This window comes from Festucalex cinctus, chromosome 9, assembly GCF_051991245.1.
Source record: "Festucalex cinctus isolate MCC-2025b chromosome 9, RoL_Fcin_1.0, whole genome shotgun sequence".
NCBI classification, from domain to species: domain Eukaryota; kingdom Metazoa; phylum Chordata; class Actinopteri; order Syngnathiformes; family Syngnathidae; genus Festucalex; species Festucalex cinctus.
The window spans coordinates 13,863,905-13,881,388 of NC_135419.1; the positions used below are offsets into that span (position 1 = coordinate 13,863,905).

Consider the following 17,484-nt stretch of genomic DNA (forward strand, 5'->3'; position numbering starts at 1 on the left):
GTGACTTACCAAGGTGGCCAATTAAAATTGCTGCTGCTTCTTTAAAAATGTTGGTAATAAAATTAGCATGTTTTGCTAATTAGCTATACAGATAGCATGGTAAGCCATTTATTGGTAGCTTTAACTAACCCAATATTTGATCAAAATCTTGACCCAAAGTGCTGGGTAAATAATCATTAACCCAAAACGCTGGGTTAGCGACATCACCCAATTCATTTTAACGTAGTAGTTGTACAAATTATTTGGTTTTGATAAAAATGCACCATAAACAGGAGGAACTCCGAGGAAGTAGACATATGTTTAGGTTACACTTGACTTCTATTTATTTTTATTTTTTAATTATTAATAGTCACTTAGCAGAGCAAAAAATATACCTACATGTAGCTTAGCAGAGCAAAAAATGTAACAAAGACTCACCACAATAAAAGTTTGCAACAGCAATGTATTTATTTACCAGATAAGCTAACAGTCAGCCTAGCTGCTTCTTTGACTAATCTTTACGCCCTGGATGCCCTGTGGCTCATTGCTGCCTCTCACTGATCAGTTATGGTACTACAATAGACATTTAATTTTGGGGGAAACTTAATTGTCGGTGGAGAAATCCTTGTGTGTAGTGCTGTGTTGAATGTGTGGAGTACACCACACATACAAACATACACTAGTTACTTCTATTCTTGCACACTAAAAAAATAAAAAATAAAAAAAAATGCTAGGTTGTTTTTTCCTAGCCTACTCGTGGCTAGCTGTGGATTTTGAATAAAGTGGGCTACTTTTACCCAAAGTTGATCCAACTTTTAACAAAATTTGTATTTTTTTTTAATCACAACTATAGCTATTATTGCTAGCTTGAACTCATCAGTATGGGTAAACACTAAAAACAGTTAGGTTAATAAAATAACCTAATTTGGGTAAAATAAGTAAATAAATAAACAAATATTTAATGGACTCATTCAGTGCTTGGGTCAAAGTTGGCCCAACCCAATTTTTTGGGTCATTTTGTACTAAACAACCCACAAGTGGGGTTGGGTTTATGAAACAACCCAATTTTTGCATTTGTACGCAACACAGCACAGAAAGCTGCATGGGTGAAACTGACCCAGGTAGTGGATTTTTTATTTTTTTTACCTAACTATTTTTAGTGTAATTTTTACCCCTTGTTGGATCAAAATTCTTGACCTAACATTTGTGGTGCTGGGTATTAACCCTGCATTGGCTCAGTCCCTTTTGGACCCAGCATTGAGTTAGCTATTTCAGCCATTTTGAGTTACTTAATTAATTTTAAGAGTGTGACAAAGGTCTGTGCTCACTCAGGTTAATTATTGTTGCATTCTAATGACGGAATTAAAAAGAATTGTGTCTTCCTCATGCAATGCTTTCAGAAGCAGCCCGTTAAAAAGAAAAAGAAAAATTAACCCCTACAGAGACATGCGTGGACAAAGGTGGGCTGCAAAACCCACCCTCACCACTCATCCTCAGCTTTGAGCACATTTTGGATGCTTCAAGAGCAAAGTTGACTTTGATGTGCTTGCAGTGGGGGCTGCGACTCTGTAGAGGGCAGCCTTCTGAAAGCATTGGTTCATTCTTGCATCACCAGCAGGTGCAGCCATCATAGATGATATCATCCGCTTTCTTTTTCATGTGACTGTCTTGCGGGCTTCTTGGGGTGCCGCGCGTGCCGTTATCGGCCCGTCGTCGTCGTCGTCGTCTGGTTTGAGGGGTCGGGCGGGCTTGATAGCGATGGGGACCCGTGAAGGGCGGCTCTGCAGCCTACTGATCAGAACGCAAGTGGGCAGCGGTCACAGCCTGTGAAATGAATAGATGTGCGGCGGCAGAATAAATGAGTTTCTGATTCATTTCCTCTGTCAGATGAGAGCAGAACAAATGCTGAGAGCTTCTCAGAGAGAGAGAGAGAGAGAGAGAGAGAGAGAGAGAGAGAGAGAGAGCAGAGGGGGGAGGGTGGTCTCTCGCTCCGCACGTGCCCTTTTCCTGGTCCTCTTGCTTTTAAGAGGTTGGATCCACATCCCTGCAAGACCAGAATACATACAGCACGAGCTTAGCCACATCTATGTGCACTGGAACACAAGCCCCGCCTCCCCTCGCAAAGTGATGCAGTGAAAATATGCGAAGATGTGATTCAGCTCTTCTCCACGTTCTCGCTCTCAAAACAAGCACAAAAATTCTCTGACAGGAACACGAGAAGCATGATTAGCAGATTTGCGCTCCCCAGGCGTTACGTAACGTATCTCTCTGCCTCTCTTCTCGTTCTTGGTTGCGTTGGAGAAGTGGCCCACTTATTATGAGGCGTCGTTCAAAGTGAGCGCTGATTTATTTGCCTGTGTGACCAAGTCGGTCCCGGTGGAGAAAGAGAGTTTTCATGAAAGCGTTTGGGGTTTCGCCGGCCCTCAGGTAACCCTTATATAAAAGCACGAGGCATTCACTGGCACGTGTTGTGCCGTAAATGTATTATTATGACAAAAGAAAGCGCACAGGCTTGAATGAAACGCCGCTTAGCATTATTGAGTTCTATTTCCCCCCCCATCTCTTGGGGCTACTTCAATATTAGCCATGATAGACAAAAGTACAGGCAGGGAAGTTATTGTTTTATTCAAGCACTACAATATTGGAAAAAAGCTTTGTGACTGTTTACATCAGTTTTCATCTGACGCTGAAGAGGCTGCGAGTGTGCCTCGGCTCTAACGTTCAGTGTTAACATGCACTCGTCGCTAGCTGCTAGCCACTATCTGCTAACGTCATGCCGCCATATTGTACTTTACAATCTTAGATAATGACACCATAATTCGTTGTTTATTTATTTTTTTGTGTGTATTAAATTAGTCTGAATATGATTTTGGGATGTTGTTGATACCACCTTGAATGATAAGAGAACAGCCACTACGAGTTAGCTGAGTCGTGTGTCCACCATTAGCTAGCTAGCTAAGTGGATCTTATCTGACAAATGTGACAATGTGTAGCTTGTTGTTACTGAATGCTTATAAAGTCTGTCTACTTATGTTGGTCATAACAGCATAAACAAGTAAAACATATATATTTAAAAAAATAAAATAAATACTTAATAGAATTAAGAAATCTACATATTTAATGACAGGCACATTTAAAATATAGCCGTTTTGTTCCCCTTTAAAACATTGCGACCGCACTTATTTTTTTTTTATTTATTTTTTTTATTTTTTTTATTTTTTTTTTTTTTATTTTTTTTTTTTTTAAGAGCTCAGAATTGTTCATTCGGTAGTCTTACCGATTCAACGTCTTGTCATCATTGCTCTTTTTTTTTTTTTTTTTTTTTTTTTTTTTTTTTGGGGACCGCACTTATGAAGGTTTATGCTAGCAACAGTTTCAGCCTCGCATAATAAATTCACATTGCATTATTTTTCATAGAAATTATGAAATATAAAACAACTTGAAATTCAAAGAGCATCACTAAATCAATTCCACTCAACTTCAGAAGTTCCACTATATTCAACATTTTATATTTAGTGTTGATACTGTTTTTTTCTTCGCACAGAAGTCCTTTCGCTATCGTTGCGTGTGTGCGAGATGGAGGTTAAATCCCAACCAGGAAGGGTAAACGTCTCTGTAGGGATCACTTATAAGATATTCCGCAGCAAAGTGTTACCTGCCTCATGTTGGGGTTAAGCCGTTCATCCGTCAATGTGGTTGCCACTTTGCTCATGAATATTAGTGACCTGTCGCTGCTCCTGATCCAATCTGGCTCAAAAGGCCAGTTGACATGTACGATACATGATATACTGCATGCGTTGAATAGAATAATAGCAAGTTCATTTGGTCACAGTCCTGTTGAATTACGCAAACTTTCGTCAGCCTTCATCCCAAATTCCTTGAAAGGCAACAATAAGTCATTGTGCCAAAGTTTATACTGTATATGCCTTTATTCTAGGGTATATACAGTATTAATACAGTAGAATATTTAAAATTTAACGCCAATGTTAAAGGAAAATTAAACCTGAAGTCGCACAAAACTTTAGGATGATGCACAACTAGGACTAAAACAAAAAAATGCAAAGTCAGGGGATATGTACAGTGCTGATCAAAGAGAGAAGCCATGCTAATTGCTAAGCTAACATAAGAATGGCATTGTGCTTGTGTTATCAAGTACACTTTCACAGGCATGCGCAAATAAATACCCCATGGCATTATGGGAAAATATGCTAGGTTTGTAGCATGTAGCTTACAAGTATGTTTGAACACATTTGCGAGTACGTTTGAACGTAATGAAAAAAATGCATTATTTTCTACAATATATCGCTTCTTATCTATGTAGACGTCATGTTTGTTGTATGTCGATGGTTTTCATGTAGTGGGTGTACCTGGCTCTCTCCATGGTGTCCTTAGCCAGGTAGATGTACCAGTAGACCAGGTTGAAGAGGCCAAAGGTCAAGGGGAAAAGAATGCGGGCGTACTTGTCGATGGGGCTGGTGCCAGCCAGCTGCGGGATTTGGGGGAAAGCTGAGCCCTGATGAAGGAAGATCGGCACGGGCGGACCCTCAGGTGGTTCACTGGGGCACATCGAGTGGTTTCTCCTCTTCAGGCCTTCGTGAGTGCTGATGTTGGACTCCTGGGAGGAGGGTAGATGATGCGAGCGCGGTGATTAAACAGTGTCGTCACATAGTATTGTTTGTTCCCACGAGAGCTTTCCAATGGCATGCAAGCATGGTATGCTTATAGAAGACAAAATGTAATTTGATGAATGACCATAGGATGCGAGCAGATTATGCAGCTTGTATTTTTAAAACATCTAACCATTAAGTCCCGCACGTGAGACGGATCCCAAGGTGACTTACTGTGTTAGCATAAAGCATATAGCCAGAGATGAGAGCATTGTAACAGAAAACATTACAATTTAATGTGTAGTGTGGTGGGGGGATGATTACTGGTTTAAGAAAAAAAGAAAAGAAAAACTTTTTCAACAACTGTAGCTTTATGTTCATCATTAACATTCTTCATCCAACTCTAATCCACACAGAGGAGAAAAATGCTCACCATTACCCCAGACTATGCAAATGAATTAGAAAAGCTTGGGCCTAGCATTTTTTTAGGAAGTTACAAAGTACAACAGCAAGAACGGAGTTGGCCTTGTAAAACGGGGTTAAATTTATGTGAGTATTCGACAGCAAGCGATTACTGAATGTGGAATTTCGCTCCAATTTCCAGAATCTTTTTATTTTAGGGGACAGTTTTAACACTACAGTGTTGTCAGACACGTTAATTGTGGTTGTAATTCAACTTCCGGCCTCAAGATGGCGGTGCACTATGGTTTGAAGCTGCTTATATTTGAAAGAAGAAGACTAAAAGCAGGAAGTAGGTCAAAAGAATTTCAAGATTAGCATAGTTTGTACTGATCAATCAACATTAATTACATCCTCTGTCATCTTACTTGTATACAGAAAGCAACGGCTATAGATTGATTTTATAATGTATGTCTTTGAGCATGGTTATTGATGTATATTGTGAGATGATAACTGTGTTAGCTTGGAAAAAACAGAATGTTTACCGTAAAAAACTCAGATGGATTGTTACACTGTAACGCAGTCCAATTTATTTGTCTCATCTATTGCTATTGCTCTCTCACAATTTATATTTTTAAACATGTTTACATTATTTTGGGAAGTGTGTTTAAACAGCAACAACATAAAAAGTTGCTGTTAATGTTACAAAAACATGTTTAACATACTGTAATTTCAATATCAATTGAAATAATCGTGATAATTATTCAAACCCAACGTCCCACCCACCCACTACATTGCCCAACCCTCGAGCAAAACATTTAATGTGATTCTGCGCTCACCGAAATCGTGTCTCCTTCGTCGCTCGTCGTAGCTAAAACCTCTAGCTTGTCCTGTCGAGCTTTTTTCCTCTTCCGGCGGTTGGCCTGCAGCGTGGCAAAGTAATTGACAGCCGCAAACTCGACCAGGGCCGAAGCCACGAAGGCGAAACACACGGCGATGAACCAATCCATGGCTGTGGCGTAGGCCACCTTGGGAAGGGACTGGCGGGCGCTGATGCTCAGGGTGGTCATTGTTAGCACCGTGGTGATGCCTGAGAGGGAAAGCAAAGCATAAGCTGGGAATGTCTCTCTTGCACATGTGTTAACGCAGCAGGTTTCCTTGATACAAAATAAAAACGTTCTCACTAAATCAATACCTAAAGTTGGGGTCTTCCGTTTTCTCTCAGGAAAATGCACTATATAAATACAGGATGTATACCAATTAACTCGTCTCAATCTACACCTCTGGGCTTCTGTTAATGTGTGGTGGTGTTTTTTTCCTAAACCCCCATCCCCCCAGCCTGTATTTTGCCATTTTGTGTTTGTTTTGTCAACAGCGGGACGTTTCTGTTTACCCCTACAACCAATCGCAGAGCGGGGGGTGGCAAGGGCCGTGTCACTCACTTTCTGCAGACGGGGCCGGGCGAATTTGTCGGTTGCATGACGTCACAAGAAGCATGGGTGAGTGAGTGAGTGAGTGAGTGAGTGAGTGAGTGAGTGAGTGAGTGAGTGAGTGAGTGAAAAAAAAAAATCCGTGCTTTTTGTCAAGTCGCTGTCAAGATTTTTTTTTCACTCACTCACTCACTAACTCACTCACTCACTCACTCACTAAGACAAAGATAATCACATTCAAATATTCCCACTCACAAAAATATGAATCTGTAAGAAATATCACCCCGGGTTTACACCGGTTGCGGTTGCGGTGCGTTCCGGCGACGCACGCAATTAGATTCCATTCATTCGAATGGTGCAGTTTACACCGCTTGCGGGTGCGTTGCGTGTCGACTGCGTCTCAGCTGCGGCGTGCCGCAGCCCTTCCGCAAGGATAGCCTATTTTCTATTTTTGCCGGATGCCGCAGCGGTAGGCCTCCGGCAAATGGCAAGGTAGCACAAAACACATCGAGCGGGACAGGAAGACCGACGCAGTTTCAAAATAAATTTCCGGTTACCTTTCAAGATAAAACACTCGCCAGCTCCTATTTCGCAAGCATGCTAGCAAAACGTGATGTGGGCGTCAATGGGCCTGGAGTTAACGTGCGAGGTGCTCATTCACGGTTTAGACACCAGCAAACATGGACGAGGAGAGGTTTATATTGGAGGTAGAAAGCCACAAAATAAAAAAGTCCACCTCTCTTTCTGCTTCTCTGTTGAGCACAGAATTTCTGTGTGTTTGTCGTTGTTTTTAATGCCACATGATCGCGCGCGGTCACGCGAGACACGGCGGGAAGTGGTCGGCGACGGAGCTGCCGGACCGCAGTTGTGCGGAGCCGGTGTGGATTGGCCAAAAAATTGACGCGTCCGGAGCACGCAGTCAAGACGCACCGCACCGCAGCCGCACCGCACACGCAACCGGTGTAAACCCGGGGTTAGCCTGTTTTTGAAAATCTTTCTCTTTGTTGTTAATTTAAACACATCCTTAAGACGTAAACCATATCTTTATTGTTATGTGTTCACCAGAAAAAAACGTTTTTAAAATTGTTTTTTAATTAATCGAACAATGAATCTGTTATTGAAAATTGATTCTGACAAATATCTGAATCGTATTTTGGCCTAAAAAAAAAATAAAAAAAAATATAAAAATGTCATATAATAAAAATAAATAAAGGCCATCCATTCATTTGTCACATGGTTGCTTTTTAAATGTTAATGTTACTTTTGATGGTCTTATTTTTAAACGCTATATTAAAGAGTGTGTCCACTTTCCACTATCAAACATGCACACCCGCTTGCCGCATTTTCAATTCCCAGTAAAGGTGACATACCGGCGACTGTACGCGCGGGGACAGACTCCTTATTGATCCAGAACGAGACTTGTGACAGCACGACAACCATGATAAGTGGAATGTATGTCTGTATGAGGTAGTATCCCAGCTTCCTCTGGAGGTGGAAATGGACCACCTGCACCGAGTAGTGACCTGCAAGATAAACAGCATGTGTGAGGAGAGCGGCCCTGGGGGACAGCGCACAATCAATGCCCTTGCTTTGCCCTTCAAACTAAATAGCTGCTGGGACATAGCATAGAGAGTACAGAAACTGTACTGCAATTGTAGGAGAGAGGATTGGAGTGGGGGGGCTTCCAGTGTCATTATGCGCAATGCTTCTATCTAAACACATGCATGCTTTCACAGAGCAAAAAAATAAGCTGCACACACACACACACACACACATAAAGATTCTCTTTCTGCTTGATGAATGAGTATCAGTGCTCTATTCGTCAGCCTTTTCCTCTCGATTTCAGGATTCTGCTGGGTTCGCAGCAGGGGAACGCTTCTTCATCTGGTGGAAAGACAAAACGCTCGCACGTCGCCATCTTTCCTCGCTGTCCTGCGTATTGCTTTAAATGCTGCACGTACGGTAAAGGAACATTTTTTTTTTAAATTTTGGAGAGGCGCCAAATTAATTGTACAGTTCTCTGTCTCTGCGATTGGCTGGCAACCAGTCCAGGGTGTCTCCCGCCTACTGCCCAGAGCCAGCTGAGATAGGCGCCAGCACCCCCCCCCGGCCCTTGTGAGGAATAAGTGGTCAAGAAAATGGATGGATGGATGGAGTTCTCTGTCTCAGAGTAATATTACAAAAAATATTTAAAAAAAAAAAATTTAAAAAGGAAAATAAATAGGGATGTAATGATAAGGGCAATATCGTGATATTAAAACTTCCACAATATCCTCGTCGTCATGTTCACAATGTTTAAAAGGAACACATCTGTTAAAAAAGTCAGGTTGATTTCCATTTGTGCAGTTCTAGCACCCCCTAGTGGCTAGTTTATTAGTGCAATTTAATTTTCATTAGGGATGTTTTGGCCTTCTATGTTTAAAATCTATGCTAATTGTCAGATGAAGGGGAACCTAATTTGCTTGTGAAGCGATCAGTGTGTGCTTGCATTAGCAACATTGATTTTTGCTTTTTTTTAGTATGAGCTCTTTATTTATTTATTTATTTATTTATTTATTTATTTTAATCTTATTTAAATATCTCCATTAGGAAACAAGACAAAATTTGAGAGCCACAGAAAGCAAGCTAACTAAATACAAGATAGCTGACAAACCTGAATCTAATCAATTTAACAAACATACAGCTATATTTTTATTTTAAATGCAGGCTGTCTTACAAAATATCTAATCGAAGCACGTAGTCAGCCGACCACCAGGGGGCGAATGCTTGGTTTAGGCTTCATTAAGCTGCCAAAATAACCACTGGGCGCACTCTGGTGAGTCATGGCAGAGGATAAAGTACAGAAAAAAAATTGGAGATAAGGAGGTCATTGTTCGGAGCTAGTGCCAAAAATTATTATGAAATGTTAATTATTTAATTTTAAAGTCTCAGTATGCTCTGAAAACTTGTTTACGTATTTGTTGAAAAGTAGTGCAGTAAAGATATATGTGCATTTCCAATCGATTACTTCGTACCTTGATATTGTATTTTGAATTGTATTTTTAGCATGTGCTATATAAATTAATTTTACTTAATTTCTCATGAAATTATGAAATGTTATTACGTTACAGTTCATGTTTATAGGGTTACTAGTATAATTCAATTTAATTAAAAAAAAATATTAGTACAAATTACGCGTAAAGGAAGTATGTGTTCCACCAACTTGACATAGTTAAGTTAGTAGTACTTTTTGTAAATATTGGCGACTTAATCCATTTAATTATTTTGACCGTTAAGGTTTACAAATAGATGCTTTCACTAACATGAATAATTGTGGTTAATAATCATAATTATTATTTTGGCCATAATCGTGCAGCCCTACATTTGCATGTGTGTGTGTGTGTGTGTGTGTGTGTGTGTACCTGTGTTGCACTTGAAAATCTCACTGGACAACGTCTGTCCCACCAAATCATATTGCAAAAGGCTCATGGACTCTTTGGGACAGTCGACAGACTTTACAGGCCCCTTCCTCCAAGTGAAAACTATTTCGCTGCTGGTGTAGGCATCTGAAAAGTGAAGTTTAAGAGGAATTTTGGTCCCATTTGTGAATATCCCTTAACTTCTACAGTCAATGTCACTTACAGCTTCCAAATCTAAGAGGACAAGTGTGACCATCCATGGGGAAATCCATAAGATTCATTGGACACTCTGAACTTATTGTCAGCCTATAACAACAGGTAAAATAGATTGTACATTATCAACAATACATTTCTCACAAATAAAAACTGCTGTAATCACCTCATTGTGTAGAGGACAGTTCCATTTTGCATAATACGGAAAAGCTTGTTAGGCGTGGTCATGTTGTGCAAAATGGATTTTTTGGAGTTTCGGAAGAAGGTGTCCGGTGTCCAGATCTTGTCTACCATGAGGTTGTTCAATCGCAGGATTTCAATGGGACCCTCAAATTTGAGCCTCTCGTCAACCCACATCTGTCGAAAGAACATGTCTGTGGTGTATTCCTGAAAAAAAGCAGCAAATAAAACCATTCTCACTTTGCTTTCATCCTCTAACGACAGTACACAACTTTCTCCGCTAACATAAACGCAATGACAGTCGCTTGTCACTCATTCCGGATAATTATTAATCAGTCTATTAAGCCGTCCCTCGCTGACATGTTGTCATATTGATTCAAAAGTCATCAGTAATGGCGTTATAGAGGTGGTCAAACAGATTAGCGCTCATTAGATGCGCTCATGGCAGGATGCCCATAAGGCAGGCAGTTACTTGGTCACTGTGTGTCTCATAAAGTCAAGACTTTGTTTTGCACTGCCGAATTAGTGTCGTACCATCTCAACATCTGACACAGGTCCAAAACTTGTGACAAAGATGTCTGTTTTCACCTCAGTCACACCGCCTGCAACACAAATGAACATGTAAACAAAAATGGAACACGTTATTTTTTAATAATTTTAATATCACGTTTGTAGAATACACTTTAATTAGCAAAATGCAGCTATTTTTTCCTCCATCTCAGGGGGCGGCCATTTTGAAAACTAGCCATCGACTGAAAATGACATCACACTTGCGCAGAGCTTAGGTAACGACCAATCACGACTCACCTATTTTCTGAGTACGGCCATGTGACATTCACAAGCTGAGCCGTGATTGGTCGTTACCTCAGCCTGAGCAACTGTGATGTCATTTTCAGGCGACAGCAAGTGGCAAAATGGTCGCCAACTGACATGGATAAAAACAGGTGGATTTTTCTGTGTAACTCATATTCCACAAAGTCAATATTAATGTTTAAACTGGTGGGCACATATCGTACACAACATATATGCTAAAGAAAATTTGGGGTTGACTTTCCTTTTCATGATTTTTCATACCTATCAACAATGATTCAACAAGGTCGCACAGAGTTAAATATCAACAAGCAACAGTTTATTTCTATACAGCTCTGCAAATGTTTATGTTTTCAAATCACTTTTACATTGCTCCTAAAAACTCAAAATGGCTCACCAGCAATTTTAGAACAGGCACAACACAGACTACTAACATAATGCACAATTTTCCTGTAAATCTTGGCAGGAGTACCTCCAGATCCAGGTCGCAGTCTGTTGTCATAACCGTCCAAAAGTCGATCCAGAATGCGAGTGATGTTGTCCGAGTAAATCTTTTCATTTGAATTCACATTGCCTAGACTTTCAAGAGAAAAAGAACAAATAAAAATAACAACCTGACAAATGTTGGACTAGATGAGGGCCTACCTTATCCCACAGATACATGTAATAATAGAATACAAGAAAAAGATGGCCATCTCCAGAGGAATTTTGTTTATAAATGCTGCGGAAACTCCTTGTATAATTAACTAATTAAACAGAGTTCTTCATGGTGCGGTGACCTGTAGCTGTGCATAAAGGCAGTCATGGACATCAGGAAACGACCAGTAATCCAATTAACAGATTACTAAATCCTCTCCTGTTTTGGACAAACTGCATATTTTGTTGGATTTTTCTACAAAGTCAGCATGTCGCTTAAAAACAGCGCAGGGCTTAGCTGGAAAAAAAAAAAAACGTTAGAAAGGTCAGAACTCTGTTTTTAATTTATTACAAAATTTTCTGTGCTGTTAATGGACACTAGAAGGCACTGTCATGCCACGCGTTACCGGAAATGACATCACCGCTGTGCGACGAAGAAGAACTATTACGGAAAGAGTGGCACCACAACAAACAGACATTATTGAAGACTTGTCAGTAACACAAATAGTTATTTCGTTACTCTGAAAAGCTGCAAAATATTGACCTTTTCAGTGCATTACAAATTAATTCTTTCGAGCGGCATGTCGGTGCACTTCGACGAGAGGAGCGGGCTGGTTCCCTGCCACACAAGCTGGGGCTCGTGGAGCCAAACCATGGAGGAGGTTTTCATCGAAGTCAACGTGCCCCCCGGGACGTCGGCGAAAGAAATCAAGTGTCATTTGGGAACCAGAGACGTCGAGCTGAACGTCAAAGGGACAGAAATAATCAAGGTTGTCCGCTCTCTTACTGGCAATGACTGATTGGTTCCAAAATTAGGTTCGCAAAATACGCATTGAATTCAATATATTTGGATTTTACAATCAGATGTTAAATTAGTCTTACAGGCACTTAGGCTTAACTAGAAAAAGCACATCTGTAGATCTGCACATTTATTTAGAAATCAGTAGTACTAGTGATTTATTTTATTTACAAAGTTTGTTTCTGCTGGACAGTGATCAGAAAACGGAAATTGTACAGTATTCCATTCAGCCACCTTCTTCACTTTGACGTCTCCATCTTTTGACAGGGCAGGTTGTTCGGCGCAACTGTGTCTGATGAGGCTACATGGACATTAGGTAGGTTGTGATTTGTTATATAGATGTAAGCCTGGTCTCACTCCACTTGTTTTATCCACAGAGGACAAATGTCTCATTCGAATTGTGCTGATGAAGACAAATCGAGAGGCGGGGAACTGCTGGTCCTCCTTGTTAGAGGGAGAATATTGCGCCAATGCTTGGGTCCAGGACCAGATGCAGAGAAAGCTCACACTAGAGAGGTTCCAGCGAGAAGTTAGTTGCTCGACCTTTTATGTTTGTCACTTTATTCCAATATTAAATGACCAATATGAAATAATTCTTAATCTCTCTAGAATCCTGGATTTGACTTCAGTGGTGCAGAGATTTCAGGAAACTTTGCTGGTGGTGGTCCGGACTTTACCAGTTTACAAAAGTGATGTGCACCAAAAACCCATATTGGGGATGTCAGGTTGGCATTAATGAACACTATAGCTTGTATCACAGCACACCGGACCAGTAGGTCCAATGTTAAGTGTTCTAGTGTGAATGTTCCACCATGATGTTTTATTCTAAAACAAATTTGTCTTATAAAAACTAATTGTGTATACAAGATGAACGTCATTAGCCACAAATGTTCCACCAGTCTTTTCCTGAAGGAGAGAGAAAAAAAAAAATTGGCCTAAGTTGGGCCTATGAAGAGGCAGAATAATAGTTGTTCCCTTTTGTCACATGTTGGTGTTGATTTTGAAACAAGAACACACTCCTAACTTTTCAATAAAGTTTTATTGAAAGGTACAAGTCCATTTGTAGATAGTGTATTCAGTCATTTTGAATATATTTTTGCAACTAATAGTGACAACACTTGTCGTACTAAACAAACGGCAAAAGGAACTGCAATGCAAATTCCAAATCACATTTTAGACCAAAAAAGGTACCATTGTGTTCCCAACTGAAATCAGTGGCACTTCACACTGTGCCAATACCTATCAAATGGTGAAAAATCATTCGCAACCACTGATGACTGGTGTGCCAATACCTTCAACTTCCTTTATTAACAAAAAAAGAAAAATCACCTTGGGTAGGAGTGTGCATTCAAGACAGCTTAGCAACCTAGGGTGGAAGTTAAGGATTTTGGGCCCGATTTCTTGGTTCCATATTTTTGTTTCGCAAAATCCTTCTCCCTCCTCTTCCACATGGTGGACTGAGGACCTAGGTGGTTCAATACTTATTAGCTTAAAACCAGGAACCCGTTCCGGGAAACGCCAAACACCGTGGAACAGATTCAAACAAGAACATACTTGCACTCGCACACCCTCGGAAGTCAAACTGAGCAGAAGAGTTGTTGCTAATTTACTACTTCCTGTTACTGCGGGAGAAAAAGTCTTTTCACTTAAAGATCACCATCTCACAGATGAGGATCTTTAAGTAAAAAGTGAGCCAAGTCGCCTGACAACATAAGCCAATCACAAGGAAAAAATTAATTTTGGGGTCAGACGACAACATGGTGGTTAAGAGTTTAACCAGCCGACTCGGGTATGGTGGGAAGGTGGGTGATCTTGTAGTAGCTGTGCTTGAGCTGGCGAGCGGTTCTTCCCGAAATGGTCCAGCGAAGTCTCTGGCTGTTAGGCCTGGAGCACTTGGTGGTGGCGTATTCAGCCAGGCATTTGACCACCAACTCGCGCAGACACACAAGCTCACCCTCTCTGATCTATTGAGAAAACAGAAAGAGATTGTTGAGGATTTTTCCTTTATTATTATAACCTAAATGCAGTGTTGTCTGAAATGTCCCAATAAATGACACTTACCGTTAGTAGCTTCTGCAGATTTTCCAGAGCCTCAGAGAGTTGGTCCCTTTCCTCTGGGTCATGTTGGTCCTCCATCTCAAGACACAGGAGAGCCATGGCAAGCAGAGATGGCTGGAGACAAATCGGACAAATTGGTTACCTAAGCCCTTGTGATGTCATTTTCAGTCGATAGCAAGTTGCAAAATGTGTTTTTTTTTTTTTTAAATACGTAAAAAATAAACATAAATGAATTATAGACAAAATATTAACTTTCTATTGCTATAATGGGCTAAATAAGTGAAGTATCCCTTTAAATGTGTTTCCTGAAAACTTTATATATAAAAAAATAAAAAAAAAATAAAAAAAAACCTAGGCGATTTTATTTATTTTAATCTATATGCAATTCAAACTTGCTACCTCAACTTTTTGAGTGAGTTGATTTTTTTTGTGAAGAAAATGCACAATACGAGTTCTTGAATTTTAATTTTAGTTTGCTTTTTTTGTTATAAATCTAGCAAGGGAATGTGTTCTACAATGTGGCGCCTGAGAAGCAGTGATGAAAAATTGCGGCCCCTTCTGCATTTAAGCAGTCCATCCCCTGCTGTATGGTGAAATGGGAACACCTACCTTCATTTTGGAGAATGCAAAGGAGCAGTGGCAAGCTTTCAACTGAGCCTCCAGTCTCTCAAGGCTCAGCATCTTCTCACTGTGTAAAAAACAAAAAAAAAATGCACATCTTTAAGAATGTGACTGTAATGACTCTACTAAATCAGTGAATTATAATAACTGGTCTTCACCTATCTGCACCAAGCTGCTCCTGGATGTAGCTGTGAAAAAGGCGGAGGAAGCGGAGGGCAGTGGGGGCCTTCACCTTCCAGTTGAGTTTCTCCATAATGATCTTCTCCATCCGCATCATGTCAGACACCGTGAACCGGTTCTGACTGATGCGGATCAGGTCGTTGGCAAGGGGGATGTTCTTACTCTCTTCCGAGGACTTCACAGCAATGTAGAAGCAGCAGAGACCCACGCAGGACAGGTGCTTTGGTTGAATCTGGACAGGACCGGACAAACGTCAGTCAGGCGTTTCAGTGAAGAGCGTGACAATTCGTGCGTCGTCGCACCAACCTTCATGACGGAGAGGAAGCGGTCGAGCAGGCTGATGGCCAGGGAGAACGTCTCCGAGCTGAAGCCGAAGAACCTGCTGAGAGTGAGCAGGTCCTTCACCTCCAGCTCCCTCAGTCTGCTCGTCATCCTCAGCCCGTTGTCCGGAGCGCTCTCGATGATCCTCAAGCCGCTGAGCTTTGGCTGGTAGCGGACCTCCAGGTCTGTTAAGGTCTTCAGCTGGACTGCAAAAGGCAACGCGCCGGGTCCTGTCACTGTGTCGATCATCTGTGTGCAGAATGGCAGAAAATATTTAGGAACAGCTCGAAAATGACGGGGACGTCTACAGCCCTGATGACGAGACAACGCTGTATGCTGATGCACGGGGGCACCAATTACATTCATGAGGTAAAAGAAATATTCTACTTAATATACAGTATTGCACTAAAGAAGAAATACACAGTAAAAAAATATATTTTGGGTTGAAGAATTTTAAGTTTAGCTTTAAATTTCATAAATATGAATACTGTACTCAAATTAATTTTTGGTGCATTAATAATTTTTTTAAAAATTACTTTATTCAAAATATATATCATCTCAAATTGACAGTGCAGAAAATGCACAAATTGGTCCGTAATATGTCAGAGGGAAAAAAAAATAAAATCGGTAAATGTTCATTTGTTCCAAAACTATCGTAAAATCAGACGTTTGTAACTTTTATTTTGGTTCAACACAAAGATAAAAGTCTGTTGTTTATCAATTGCTGCATAAGTCAGGTCAACCTGATAAACGAATGCTACTGCTTCTGATAAACTTGTTTACATGGAGCGTCTCTTGCAGACGTGACTTTTCACAGTCAAGGTATTCTGGTGACCTTTTGCAACTCAGCAGCTGTCAAACTGGGCTCAACTGAACTGGAGGGAGGGGTGAGTGACGTCATAGGGAGCTACTATAAAAACTTTATTCCAAACAACTTTAATTTATCAAATTAAGTTCGCAGTCTGTTGTATTAAAATAAAACGTGATGGTCGTGTTGAACATTTCACAGTCACGTAAAAATAAAAAAAATAAAAAATTGAGGGGCGTGAGGGAGTAGGCCGTTGGTAACATGCCCGGACAAGTCCCTGCCCAGCCCCATACAAAGCTAAGCAACAGCGCTAACACTAGGCCTGGTAACAACAAACAAGGTCACATAATATGTGCACCTACATAATACCAAAAACGAAATATAATGACGACAATTTAGCTGAGACATACGTCACCGTGGTGGATAACCAAGCAAGTAAACGTACAAGCATTAGCTGACAACGCTAATGCTAACTCCAGCTGAATATACTACAAACGATCAACAAAAGATTTCACGTTCGTCATACTTGGCGAATTCAAATGATTTGAGCTTTTCTTGTGACATCGGGTGTTACAAAATTTAACAGCTTTAGATAAAAAGAAGTCTGCTGTACTTACCTTGGCTCAAGTTACGTTGGTTGTACAATTGAGGGGTGAAAAAAAAATCCGTAGGAGTAAAAGCGGGTGAATCAGGTGTAAAACACCAAAAACGTAAGTATGGACTTTCTTTTAAGAAAGTTTTAAGCAGAGATTTTGTACCTGCCTATGCACACCCCCGACCCTTGGAGAAGGCGACGGGTAAAAGGACAGATTGGGAGTTTATTAGGACTTAAAACCAGGCCCATGTCGTAACACGGCGAGCTCTCATTGGTCATCGATGGTGACGTTCATTATTCTGTAATTCTATTGGCTAATTTCCTCGTCTTTCACATGCAAGACCAGCCTTCTGTAAGCACAGGAACCAATCGCACGATGGGAAGGGAAAAGCCACTTGATTAATGCTGCTTCAAACGGTCATTTAATGGTACAGTAGTTATAATATATTT

General features: G+C 40.6%; 3 protein-coding genes across 4 annotated transcripts; 1 reads left to right on the forward strand and 2 right to left on the reverse strand.

Moving 5' to 3' along the window:
• Positions 1-428: 428 nt before the first annotated feature.
• Positions 429-11,841, reverse strand: gabra6a (gamma-aminobutyric acid type A receptor subunit alpha6a). Of its 2 annotated transcripts, none has more exons than XM_077532068.1 (10): positions 11,662-11,841; positions 11,489-11,595; positions 10,741-10,808; positions 10,193-10,413; positions 10,037-10,119; positions 9,817-9,960; positions 7,786-7,938; positions 5,825-6,075; positions 4,347-4,594; positions 429-2,023 (listed from the first exon to the last, which is right to left on the reverse strand). In XM_077532068.1, exons 1-10 carry the CDS (start codon positions 11,709-11,711, stop codon positions 2,002-2,004), a joined length of 1,347 nt encoding a protein of 448 aa, XP_077388194.1. In that variant the 5' UTR covers positions 11,712-11,841; the 3' UTR covers positions 429-2,001. The 2 variants fall into 2 exon arrangements, with proteins under 2 accessions (XP_077388194.1, XP_077388195.1); XM_077532069.1 differs by having other exon boundaries at positions 11,489-11,590; positions 11,662-11,825.
• A 143-nt stretch (positions 11,842-11,984) lies between these two features.
• Positions 11,985-13,955, forward strand: nudcd2 (NudC domain containing 2). The gene is made up of 4 exons (XM_077532071.1): positions 11,985-12,422; positions 12,719-12,767; positions 12,829-12,980; positions 13,061-13,955. Exons 1-4 carry the CDS (start codon positions 12,234-12,236, stop codon positions 13,142-13,144), a joined length of 474 nt encoding a protein of 157 aa, XP_077388197.1. The 5' UTR covers positions 11,985-12,233; the 3' UTR covers positions 13,145-13,955.
• On the reverse strand, positions 13,472-17,262 carry ccng1 (cyclin G1). Its single transcript, XM_077532070.1, has 6 exons — positions 17,057-17,262; positions 15,617-15,880; positions 15,289-15,542; positions 15,119-15,197; positions 14,513-14,623; positions 13,472-14,415 (listed from the first exon to the last, which is right to left on the reverse strand). The coding sequence occupies exons 2-6, from the start codon at positions 15,878-15,880 to the stop codon at positions 14,224-14,226; spliced, it is 900 nt and encodes a 299-aa protein (XP_077388196.1). The 5' UTR covers positions 17,057-17,262; the 3' UTR covers positions 13,472-14,223.
• Positions 17,263-17,484: the final 222 nt, after the last annotated feature.